Source organism: Peromyscus eremicus, chromosome 4 (assembly GCF_949786415.1).
Source record: "Peromyscus eremicus chromosome 4, PerEre_H2_v1, whole genome shotgun sequence".
Classification (NCBI taxonomy): Eukaryota; Metazoa; Chordata; class Mammalia; order Rodentia; family Cricetidae; genus Peromyscus; species Peromyscus eremicus.
In genome coordinates, this window is record NC_081419.1 from 32,375,388 (window position 1) to 32,388,278 (window position 12,891).

At 34.8% G+C, this 12,891-nt stretch overlaps 1 protein-coding gene across 4 annotated transcripts in view; it reads right to left on the reverse strand.

Annotated features, from left to right (window-relative positions):
• Positions 1 to 12,891, reverse strand: part of Prpf40a (pre-mRNA processing factor 40 homolog A) — a 50,204-nt gene that overhangs the window by 1,834 nt on the left and 35,479 nt on the right. For 2 of the 4 annotated variants that reach the window (XM_059260473.1, XM_059260475.1), the window contains exons 11-25: positions 10,940 to 11,048; positions 10,426 to 10,490; positions 9,903 to 10,067; positions 9,312 to 9,420; positions 8,507 to 8,657; positions 7,436 to 7,569; positions 6,294 to 6,408; positions 6,028 to 6,119; positions 5,820 to 5,936; positions 5,456 to 5,593; positions 4,958 to 5,053; positions 2,415 to 2,501; positions 2,238 to 2,334; positions 2,084 to 2,145; positions 729 to 860 (exon numbers count right to left, since the gene is read on the reverse strand). In XM_059260473.1, the coding sequence (XP_059116456.1) occupies positions 729 to 860; positions 2,084 to 2,145; positions 2,238 to 2,334; positions 2,415 to 2,501; positions 4,958 to 5,053; positions 5,456 to 5,593; positions 5,820 to 5,936; positions 6,028 to 6,119; positions 6,294 to 6,408; positions 7,436 to 7,569; positions 8,507 to 8,657; positions 9,312 to 9,420; positions 9,903 to 10,067; positions 10,426 to 10,490; positions 10,940 to 11,048 (1,669 nt within the window). Of the gene's footprint in view, positions 1 to 728; positions 861 to 2,083; positions 2,146 to 2,237; positions 2,335 to 2,414; positions 2,502 to 4,957; positions 5,054 to 5,455; positions 5,594 to 5,819; positions 5,937 to 6,027; positions 6,132 to 6,293; positions 6,409 to 7,435; positions 7,570 to 8,506; positions 8,658 to 9,311; positions 9,421 to 9,902; positions 10,068 to 10,425; positions 10,491 to 10,939; positions 11,049 to 12,891 lie in introns of all 4 variants that reach the window. The other 2 variants (XM_059260474.1, XM_059260476.1) reach the window with 1 other exon arrangement.

Below are 12,891 nucleotides of genomic sequence, written 5' to 3' on the forward strand. Positions count from 1 at the left end.
CCCTGATGACTCACAGGCAAAAACACTTTTATTTATCCAAGGAACTGGTGAAACCAAGAAGGCTGGTGCTACTGTCTGCCCTGCCATCATTGTGTATGTGAGGAATTAATATGAATACAACTTGTTATTAAAAACACACTTCCTGTTCCCCTGTGTCTGCCACTCTCCACTGATCCTTACTAGCTGCTGGAATGCTACTTCTTGAGACTAGAGATATAAACCACAATGATAATTGGACATTTAGAGAAACCCTGACTTGAGCCTTCTAAATTTTAGAGGGAGACAGCAAGGCATAGTTGCACACACTTTCAATCCCAGCACTCAGCAGGGAGAGAGGCAGGCAGATCTCTGAGTTCCAGAACAGCCAGGGCTACACAGAGAAACCCTGTTTCAAAAAACAAGCAAAAACAAAACCCTGATAATTTGAAAATCAAAGAGAAAGTGCCCAAAGTACTTTTTAGTGATAGTGCACCATTCAGAATGTATCTTTTCTTTCCAATTTAAAGTGACAAATATTTTGTGCTGTTAACTGTTTTTGTTTAAGGAATATAAATCAAAGAGACTCAAACAGATGGTCACTCATGAGAAGCAGTGAAGAGTATTTCATCTTTTCTTTAAGGTTAGCAGACCCAGGACAAAAAGCCTATCCTTTAACCCCATCTGGTTTTAAATGGGGCCTCCATTTTTATTTTTGTAAATTCAGGAAAGACACAATTCTAAGTACTTACAGAATCCTTTCCAGTCTTTTTCTTAGGTGATTTGTGTTTTGATTCTGATCTCTGTCTACTTCTGTCTTTTTCACTTTCCCGATCTTTATCTTTCTTATCCTTGTCTCGTTCAGTATCTGATTCTGGAGAGTCCTATGTAAATAAAAACTAACATGTCAGAATTTTGATAATAACATTCTGTTAAAAATAAAATTATTTATGCAGGTAATATTTAAGAATATTACATTTATTAGGTTAGGTGTAGAGAGGTAAAATGTAATTTGTTTTGTTTTTAAGAATTTTTGAGACAGGGTTTCTCTGTGTAGCTCTGGCTGTCCTGAAACGCCCTCCCTGGAAACCAGTCTGGCCTCAAACTCGAAAAGATCTGCCTCCCGAGTGCTGGGATTAAAGGTGTGTGCCATCACAGCCCACTTTGAACCCAGGATTTCATAGATTTCTCCAATGTTCATTGGAGGCAGAAGCAGTGTTTCCCATAGAAAGGATACACTGGGATAGGGTAAACCGCCATTAAAAGCCTCATCACCAGATTACACCTACTGTGTACCTATAGAGATATTACTCATTCTTTAGGATCCAGAGTCCCATACACACACACACACACACACACACCCTCAATAAATACACCCTTAGCTCACGTACATTTTTCAAACAAATTTAACTATGGTTTAGATACGTATAAAGATGCTGCTGACTAAGCTGCTCACTTAGTATGTACAAGGTTGACAGGGGCATAATTCTTCCTCAAAATTATTACTGAGAAACAAGTTATTTAAAATGTTAGTGCTTAAATAAATAGTTCAGAGTGAGATTGAAACAAATATTAGTGAGAAGAATGAAAAACAAACACAACCAATTTAAATCAATACATCTGTGGTAAGATTCAGGTACTAACATTTTTGAAAAACTCCTGTGTAAACCTAATACATATCTACAACAGCAGAAGAGAAGCTGTTCGAACATTTGTGCACTCCCATGCACATACACACACACTCTCTCTCCTCCCTTTTTAAAACTGAAAGATCAGGGTAGGAATCCTAACACTGGTTTTTTTTTTTTTTGGTTTTTCGAGACAGGGTTTCTCTGTGTAGCTTTGCGTGTATTCCCGGAACTCACTCTGTAGCCCAGGCTGGCCTCAAACTCACAGAGATCCGCCTGCCTTGGCCTCCCAAGTGCTGGGATTAAAGGCGTGCGCCACCACCGCCCAGCCAGTGTTTGTTTTTTGTTTGAAGCTTGTGATTTTAATGGAACATTAAGGAAAAAGATCTACACGTATACAGAATTAGATTATGAGAAGGCCCTATGAACCCTTTCTAGATCAAAACCTTGGAATTGTTAAAATATAGAAATTTTCTTACAGATTTATGTCTCCTCTTTTTGCTTTTCTTCTTATGCTTTTTTGATTTCTTATAACTTCTCTCTGTAAAGCACAGAAAGGAAAAAATACGTCAGAATATGAGGAAATCAAAGTATCACAGTTTAGTTTAAAAAAAAAAAAATAGAAATACTCACCAGATTCAGCACTAGAAGAATGTTCTGAAGCAGAATGGGACTCTGATCGCTGTCTTTTTTTCTTTGAATGGCTATCATCATCATCTGAATCCGATCCCTAAACAATATACGTAAATTCGTTCATAATAATACTCACAAATGTTTTGGTATAATGTGCCAGCAAATTTATTTCCTTACCGATCGAGAGCGGGAACGTTTCCTATGGTGTTTTTTAGATTTCTTAGAATGTTTCTTGTTCTTTGAATGATGATGTTGACATTCATGCTAAAGTGGCAAGAGAAAAACTTTAGAGAACTGTACTTGTTTTACATAGCCAATCACAAGGAAATGTGACAAGTTCAGCACATGAGATCTTCAAAAGAAAATACCTTGGTTTAGGATAAAGTACCCAATGATTATACAAGAAATCATTTATTTGTTCCTATTCTTATTAGCTCTTCTACACCTACTCATTTAGGTATTTAAACATTTTACAAAGGCAAAGGTTGGTAGGGAAAAGTATTACATCCTAGAAAGGTATAGCTTCTTTCCATAATGAGATATAATACATTCAGGCACTTTTCTGGCTAATCTGGCTAGTTTTGGATAGTAAGCTAACCCAAGCACCAAGATAAAGTAAAACCTCACAGCCATCCTTAAACTGAGATTTATAAAACCTATTCCTCTTTCTTTTATCCAAAGAACCATTTCCTGCTTATTCAGACAGGGAATGCTTATAGAACTACAGGTTGTGTTCATCACACTGAACAGATTATTGTGGGCATGTGGACGGTTATGAAATGGCTCCTATGTGAAGGTGCTTGCTACCACGACCCAAGTTCTAGCCCTGCTACCTAATGGTAACAGGAGAGAACCAACTCCTAGATGCGTTCTTCTGACTTCCACATGTGCATGCAGTCATAAAATACTTCTGAGGCTACTGAGAAAGGAGAGGTGCTACAGTAAAAGCTCCTTATTCTTACTGCTTCTACCTATGGCTCAGAAAACCACACACCTTTGATTGAATAACAGAGATGGAAAATCTGACTAAGACGGAACCCATCTCTATCTCATTGAATGCTGCCTGAATGCTGCCTCAAGGCCTAATTTCTCTAGTCTCGAAATCTGGAAGCATCTTTAGCTTCATTTACCACCGTACTACATTAGCTCCAGCTCAAAATCACCAAACACAGCTGGGGATTCTTTCTGTGTCATTGTGTGTGGTGTATGCATGAGAGTGTGAGGGTCTCTGTTCCCATTCAGAGGTCAGATGAGGACACAGGTATCTTCTTCTAATACCCTCTCAACTGTTCTCCCGAGACAGGTCTCTCACTGTTAAGCTGGCTGGCTATTAAGATTTACTTTCGGCCATCCCCCATGCTAGGTTTATAGGCACACACAGCCATGCCTAGCTTTTCAAGTGGATGCTGGAGATTTAAACTGTTTTTTTAATGCTTCCACAGCAAGAACTCTTATCCACTGGACCATCTCCTTCAGCACCTAGAGATTCTTGAATTAAGAAGAGATAGGTAATACACTCTCTAGTGTACACCATCTCAAAATTCCAAATATATTCAAATGCTTCAGAATCTGTGTATGACTAAAATCATATGATTTTAATTGATACGAGATTTCTGTAGATGGAACCTGAGGTTCTACATTTCCGTGAGGCTCCTCGATAATACAAATGCTACTGATCTAAGGTACAGAGTAGTATAAACAACTAAAGGCCAACAAGGACCAGTCATAGAGGCAGTTGGGAATCAACATGGAAGCCCACTTGAGTTCATGGTAACAGGAGAAAATAATTTGTTAACAATGATATTAATAAAGAACAACAAAGCCATCTAAGAAATAGATAATAATTCCATTACTCGTGTGCTTAATTATCACACCAACACTATAATAAACACATGCTATCTTTTGGCTTGTTATAAATCATTAGCTGTCTAGAACTGACTCGACTGTGAACTTTTTAAAAATGTGTACATTTCAATGTGGTATACCTATGTGTGTGGTCTCAAGTAGTGTGCAGTGTGTGCAAACACACGTGCAACTATATGTATGCTTGTGGAATCCACAAGTTTACACTGATTGCTCTCTACCTTATTATTGAGGCAGGGTCCAGCTCACTGGAACCCAGAAACAGGAGATTCTATTATTATAGCTAGCCATACCACTGGGATTCCACCATGTCCTCCCTGCATTTATGCATGCTGGGGGCATATGAACTCCAGTCCTCACACTTGCAGGGCAAAGCGTTTGCCTGTTCAATCATGTCCTTAGCTCCATGTTGAACTTTTTGAAAGCACTGACTGAGTTGAATAACATAGGCAGGAATCCGTTTCCTGCAAAAGTTACTTCATGTTATCATAGTTTGCTTATTTGTAACAGCATTGTCTTGCTGTGAGAATTTAGTTCATACATCTTATATAGTATAATGTCTGAAACAAACACTATTTTCAGAAAAAAATTTAGGATATTCTGAGGCTTATTACTAGCTATTAGCTCATTTATATGACTGACAAATGGCTGAACTTCTTTAACTCTTAAACAAATAGCAAATCTCTGACACTAGCTTCAACAGCCCATGCAAACTTGTTTTTCACTTGAAACAATACTACAGAAAGAAAACACATTCCTTGGTCAGAATTGTAAAACAACAGTGTACATTAAGAAAGATACTTGACCATTTGAAATTCAAAGTTTCACCTTTTATGTCACAACAAACTAAGAATTACCTCAAGCACATGCATGAAATCTTTAAATATTCTTTTTCTTTCAGATTCTAGAGTTATGTCCTCAAATGCTGGTTCTTTTACAAATCTCTCCCGGATCTGAAAAGCAATGATATAGAATGAATATATGAACACCAAGAAAATCTTATCATCATGACGAAAAGGAATCTGACCTATAGAAGATTTTTCTTCTTTCAAAAAATTCTAGCAGGGAATGGTGGTGCACACCTGGAGGCAGAGGCAGGTAGACCTCTGAGTTTCAGGCCACCCTGGCCTACACAGAATTCCAAGGACAGCAAGGCTACACAGAGAAATCCTGCCCCCGGGTGGTAGTGGCTGTTCAATTTTTAATTATTCCTAAATTCAAGTCACAGCTGACTTTTGACATATAGTATGGATTATGAATAATTTTAGTGTATTTATGTCCCCACGAAACAAGTTAGGGTTACTTTCAAGTGTCAAGCACAGTTCCTGTTATGGACAATTTACAAGTATACATACGTCTTCCCAGACAGCATCCAGCTCTATTGGAGGAGCAGCCTGTTTCAACATACTCTTAAATGCAGACTCTTTTCTTTTCATTTTTCGTGCCTCCTCTTTTTCTCTTTCACGTTCACGGGCTTCAGCCTTTTCTAGTAACTATCAAAAAATCATATTAAATTATGAGAATATAAGTTATGAGAGTGTAAGTCCTGTTTCAAGTAATTCAATGTTCTGAAAAGTAGTAATTTAATGTGACCAGTAACAATAAAGGTAAGACAGTCCATCATCTCTGTACATTTGTTTTCTTTACCTTATAAATCCTCTTCACAGTACCTTACCCCACTAGCATACAACTTTAAGTGTCTGTAATAATCAAACTTACACTATTGAAAGCCAACTTGATATTTCCAGCATCCAAAGTAGTTGATCTTTTTGTTGAACTTATTATTGCCACAAAATCTTCAAAAGTGGTGTTTACTTCAACTACAAATCCTTTATCCTATAAAACCAGAAATCTTGTTATAAATAACATGGAACTCCAAGAAATGAATCGATGTTTTCAAATAGTTAAGAACAAGTATCTTATTTACCTTCAGAATGTCTTTTATTATCTTTTTTTCGTCATGATAACGTGCTTTAAGATCTTCAACATAAAACTTGAAAAGATCAAGTGCAGTTGATCCTAATGAAAAAACTAAAGAAGTCAAAAAGCTAGCTCTAACCAAGAGCTGCAATTACTTTTTGTTTGTAAAACGAACATAAAATAAAGCACACACACACACCCTTCCAACCACTGCCCCCCATCTTCCAATCCATTCCAACTACTATCTTAGGTTTGAAAAGAAAAGAATCTCACCCGGCTGACCAAGCATATTAGTGAATCTAATGTCAGAACTAATAGTTGGATACAGTTCCATCCAAGAGGACATAGAATGTAGTTGTCCATGTTCATGTAGTTCATCTAAGAATATCTGTTGGAAAGGAAACAAATACATTTGAAAAATCATTTTAGAAATATAACATAGAAACATGTTAAAAAATGTTTGTTATCCAGTATGTCTAGGTACAAAGAATATTTGCTATTTGATGAGAGTAAAAATGTTTTTACAACCACAAATAAATATAAACAAATCATCCAAAGAAAGGGATCTTTCAAACACTACAGTAACCTTCTATTCTTCAGTTGTGTGTCCCTTAATATAGAACACCATTTCCAGTTAAAAAACAAAAAGTCCATAAAATACTGTGTATGTATGTAACTATAAATGAAAGATTACTAAAATGACTGGAATTATCTGTTCTCAAATGATGAGGCTAAAGAATGAATATATGTATTTCTTATAAAATAGTTTTTGTTTTTAAATAGTAACCCTCAGATATTTCAAATTTGATCAATTTTTTTAGAAAACAAGTGTGGAGACTAAAGAGATGGTTTTGTGGTTAGGGGCAGATGCAGCTCTTGGAGAGGACCCAGTTTCTGTTCCAAACACCCACATGATAATTCAAAGTCACCTCTCACTCCCGTTCCTGGGGATCTGGACATTAGGTAAGTACACGGTACATACATACATGCAGGAAATAGACTCATACTCAAAATAAATCTAAAAATAGTCATAAAGAATATATTACTTTCCTCAAAGTACTTATATGCCCATATAAGTGCTTAATTACATTACACATCTAAACTGTACTGCAGCATGTTCTTTTGGAACCGTGTATCAATTGCTACAAAGCACTCATTACACATCTTATTTCCACTCGGTCCTCATGATATTTTTCTCAGCTAAAACCTTATACTTAAGTTAAATAATGTTTGCTGCAGCCTACTATATTTCCTTGCCTCAAACATCCAACAACAAAATCTAAAATACAGAAGTCAGAGAGTTCAACATATACTGTCCAAAAGCCTATGCGGCCAACTGGAAACAAGTGCCTCAAAACTGTTTTGATCCTTGCTGAAGTTCAATGACTAAACTAGGAAAGGCATTTTTCTATTACCTGAAAAGATTCCCTATTTTTACGCTGCCGCCTCCTTTCTCTCAACAAAGTCTTCTGTTTTTCTTCTTCTTCTTCCTTTTCTAAAGCCCGGATGTGTTCCTCAAAGCATATTAGTGCATCTTCTTTATCCATGTCTGAAGTGTTTTTCAGATAAAAAAGAAGTAAATTTAAAATATTAACAAAGAAAGCAGTTTAATCATTTGTATTAAACTCTTTACAAACTTCAAATTCAGTGTTCAAAAATACTTGTACTTGAATTCAAACAGTATCTTGTAATGACACAAGTTATGAGAAAGACTTCAAATACTACAGAGAACAAAGGAAAGAGCACATGCACATGACAAAATAATCTGGCTAACAGAGCAAATGTTTTACTTAATCCAAGAGATTTTTATTATATTTACATATAATTTTACATGTACAAATTTGTATTAATTCTCAGAGCTTTATGTGCATTTGATCATATTCACCCCACCTCTTCACAGATATATTCCCCACTTCTCCAGCTATCTTTGTTGTCCCCACCTCCCACTTATTTAAACCCATCAACAACAGCTTCTTGGCTATATGGTCTTCCACTTGAGGGTGGTCGGTTCATCAGGAGCTACATTCGAGAAACTTGTCCCTTCTCCAGCAGCCATCAGTTGCTGAAGCTCTGTAGCTCTCTCTCTAGGGTGGAATTTCCAGGCCAACTCCCAGCCCCAAGCTGGGCTTTGGCTTACACAGGTGTGACTGGTGTCACAGTCAGTGCTGAATTCCTAAGTGCAACTGCCTTACGTGTTTAGAAGACACCAGTGATCTGCAATTGTTGACTCATTACAAATTTCAAGAGTCATCTGTTAAAGGTGACTTAGATCTCTAGGAAAGTATTTTCCCTAAATCAAAATTCAATTAGAAACAATTCATTTGAAAATAAAGTAATTTTTCAGAAACACAAATCACTTGTATAAAATTGAGCTAGCGACCACATAAAAAGAGCAATTCCTCTGATTTCATACAAACAGTGAGAATAATTCTGTGACTGAAGGGCAAGACTTGTCACTATTTTTCTTATGTAGTTATTGTTCTTACTCTGTAACTCTTCATCCTCTGCAAACGTTGGATTATCCATCAGATACTGCTGGGCTTCAGACCAAGTAGTAGAATACGTGACATTAGCCATGTTGTCAAGTATGTTTTTTAAGGCTTCCCAATTTCTCTTTCGTAACTGCTTTGCTTGTTCCTACAACAAACGTTTGAATAATCCTTTTAACATTCAAACAAGGTATGTGAATTACAATTACTTAAGATTCCTTTATATTCTAGCTGATAAATGTCAAATGTTATGTGTCTACCTTTAATATCAACACCTTTTATTTTGTTATTGCGCCTTCTGAATGTGTGGCAGTCCTTTCCTTCAGTTTTTCATCTCTTTGAAGTCAGAATCCAAAAAATTATATTGTTTTTGTATCCTCATTTCATAAACCCATGTCCTTCCCAGACCAGTATGCCGTACAGTCACAATTTATAATGAGGGTGCTGTGTAGTCTCAACATGTGAATACCAAAGTCTTCACTGACATTCAACTATGTTTAATTTTTAGTAATACTTATGTATGTATCCTTCAACACTAGATGCAAAATAATTTAACAGAAATAAGTATTTGAATAAATCAGTACCCACGATGATTTAAACAGTAATTACTATGTTTGACATAAGGAGAAAAAAAAGATTTAACAGTTACTCATTTTATCTTTTAACATAGCTTCCAATGAATAGATATGATGTACAACATACATTAAAGAATTTAAGCAAAACAACTGAAGTTATAACTTACTCATTTAAAATAAAGAAAAAAAATCTTAGAATGTTGAAATATCGGTAATTAAAAAAGTACCTTTTCTTTTTTTGAAAGGAAGAACAAAACATCTTCATAGATTTCAAGACGATCACGCTCTGATATAGCATTCCAAACTTCCATCTCCCCAAACATTTGCTCGGCTTTTCTAGTGATTATAAAATCAAGTGTTACTTTCTTAAACCATCAGTACAATTTTAGATTGTGGGTTTTTTTTTCCCCCAAAGGCAGTCAATGATCACTCCCTCCACTGTTTAAGGTAACAAATGCATTACTCAGGAAAGCTTTGTGACAGTCAATAAAATATTAACGTAAGAGCAAATGCCTCTATTTTCTCTTAGGACAATTCACATTAGGTAATGTTTTGCAATGTAAGTAAATAGCCCTTTCCCCAAGTCACCATCTGTAGACTACAGAACAGGTAACAGTTACTGTAGTATGTTTATTTATTATATTATTAATTAATACCTTAGGTGAGTCTCTAAGTTACTGATTTTTTGGCTATCTTATAGAACTGCCACATCCTCATTTACATAGCTGCTTTCATTACCATCTATTCTGGATGAGTTATCTAGAAGTATGACAATCAATAGGGGAAAGAAACAATGCCTACATCATTAAAAACCTTACTTGTATCTGGTTGTGGAAGTCATTTTCTCATGATTTTCAAGAAAACGCTGAAAAGATTCCTTAGCTTCTTTGTATTTTGATCTTGCTTCCTCTTTTTCCTCTTTCTCAGTCTGGACTTTATAGGCATTAAAAGCCTGCTTTTTTTCACTCAGCTTTGCTAAAGCACTAAATAATAGAAAATATCATACACGAATAAACATGAAGACTCGGAGAATCAAATGTTAGTGCTTTAGAAAAAAGTTTGATGTGTGTATTAAGAAAATTTCTGTAATTTATTGAAGATATAAAATTATTCTAAACAGCAAGTTCTAGTGTTAAATGATTCTAATTTCATTTGGAGCAAGGTGCTCAAATTGTAGGTAGGAAAAGCCTTTTGGATTTTTGGCTAATAGCACACATAAAATACCTCTGTTTATGCTATTACATAGCTATGAACAGCTGCTTATTATAAAGTTATACTGTTTTACACAACTTTAAATGCCCTAAGATTAATGTAAAGTTAATTTAAAAATCTCTGTATTACCTATAACGAGGATCATTAATGATCATTTTCATAGCTTGCTCCCACGAAGCATTAGAGGGTACCCGCTGAAAATTATTTAAAGAAAAAAATTAAAATTTTACACAACAGAGAGAATGGTATCATAGGAAAGCAAGTTTAACACTCACTGCAAATATCGAGCACCCCCCTTTGCAGATTTTTTTATAGTCTAAAACCATTTAGAATGAAGCAAATTTGTGATATATACTTGTTTACTGAAAAAAAAGTCACACTGAAATTGAAACAGTATTTTTTCATTAGATCACCAACTAAAAGATAAGCAATAATTTAAATAAAAAAATCTTATCTATCAAGGCAAAAATATGATTGTGAAATAATACCTTGTTGAGTTTCCAAAAGCGTTCTTCAATAAAAACACAACAAATTTAGTTTGTTTTCAGTTACAACAGTTCAAGAAATTAGTATTTTAAATAAAGGCACCAAAGTGAGCATTTATTAGGAAATTATTACGTGATACTTAAAAAGTCTCTAATACCTTTTCTTTCAATAATTCTTTAAATGCTTGCTTTGCCTCCTCCTTTGTATTCCAAGTGTATGTTTTTTTTGCTGGTTGGCTCTCTTCCTCTTCTTTTTTAGGAGTAAAACTAGAGAGAGAAATTTAAACATGCTATTCATAATTTCAATAATTATTTTCTGCTTACAAAATCATTTAACTGTTTGATGCTGACCTAAAACTTGACAATTTTCAGAGGAAGTTTCTTATATAAACCCTGAAAACACAACTATCTGAAGACAGGCCATAAAGTTACAGATTTTCTGCAGTGTCAATTTTAAGACCCTGTATAAAGGTCAAAACATCACACAGAACTGCACTAAGGTGACTTGTGTCACTAGGCTACAAGTTAATAAATGACTTATATTTATTCAGATGCTTCATTAGTGCTCTAATAAACCTGGTATTGATTGTGTACATAAAAAGCTAAAAAGGATGTACAGAACAATCTAAGTGATCAATTAACAAAATCCAGCTTAGTTAATTTTGTAAACATAGTATTAATAGAATACAGCAATTAGCTAATTCCATATGTTCTTTTTGGCTGATTTTGTACTATGGCATGAGTAAAAAGTCACTGTTTGAACCAGAAGACCTCAAATAAATATTATTTGACAAGTTATGGAAAAGACTGCTAAATTCTGACTTCAAAAAGAATCAATATAATACAGATTTATCAACTACTTGTTTGGGGTCCACTGAATTGAAAAAATGTAGTTCAAAAGATGGAAATGACACTGCAATAGATACTGAGACAAGAATGTAGTATGTATATAATATATATCATTCTTTAAGTGTCCTTACATAGAACTTAATTAAAATTATTACAAAATTATAACTCATGAACTATGCTAGAATGCTTTTAAGGAAAAAAAACTTGTTAAAACTATGAAAAGTAAATTAACCTTTCACATTAATACAAGAGTGAAAATAATCATATAAAACATATCTGTGATGAACATAGAAATCTGTCATTATTTGTGAAGTGATTTGATTATGTAACATATATTGGATTATGCATTAAAATTAACTGAAATATATGAGGATTTTCACAAATTACATGTAACTATCATACCAAGTTACATAAGGTATTTAGAGCATCTCAGTATTTTGGTGTTCAAAAAGTTCAAGCATAAATGTAGAATGATATTCCCAAAGCTTACATCATAAGATACCATCATTTGACCTTCATGGATACAGAAAGTATCTCTGATATATATATACACTGGTGTGTATATATACACACCCACACAAAATGCTTAACTATATGTACAGCCAACGTTAAAAAAAAAATGAGATCTTCACTCTTAATTGCCTCCAAATGTACCATTTCTTTTTAAACATCTCAATATTCAATCATTACCCAGCTATTTGTGAAATTAACAAGAGAGAAGGAGCACTAACAGTAAGGAGTAGAGAGACGGAGGCAGTAGAACTAAATAGTAACTGGACAGGAGTGTTTGGTCAGATTATTCGTCCATTTGTACCTTTTTTGTGTATCTTGGCTCATACGGTAGAAAAAAGCCAGTTTTGCAATTATTCTAAGTGAGTTTCTTTTTGTGGCTCCTCTATAAAGTGCCTTCTCTTTCTTATCTGAGGCATTTTTCAACAAAGCTGTTCGTATTTTTCAATTTATTTACAATGAAAACCAAACACACCAATAACCAAAAAGTGAAATCCAGTTTAATTCTCTGTATTTGGTGGAGCTTCTCACCTTCTCAAACTCATCTGTGTTCGACAGACAGCGATCTACAGTACTTTTGGCTGTGCTGTCTGAGCACAGGAAACAGAGAAGGAACACAGACACACCCCACTAAAGAGTAAACCAACCAGGAGCCATACGGAGCCTGTATTTAAAATACTGCAAGTATGTAAACTGCTGATATTTTTTCCTTTTTGCCTTGATTTGAGTTCACTGACTAAATTAACAAGTT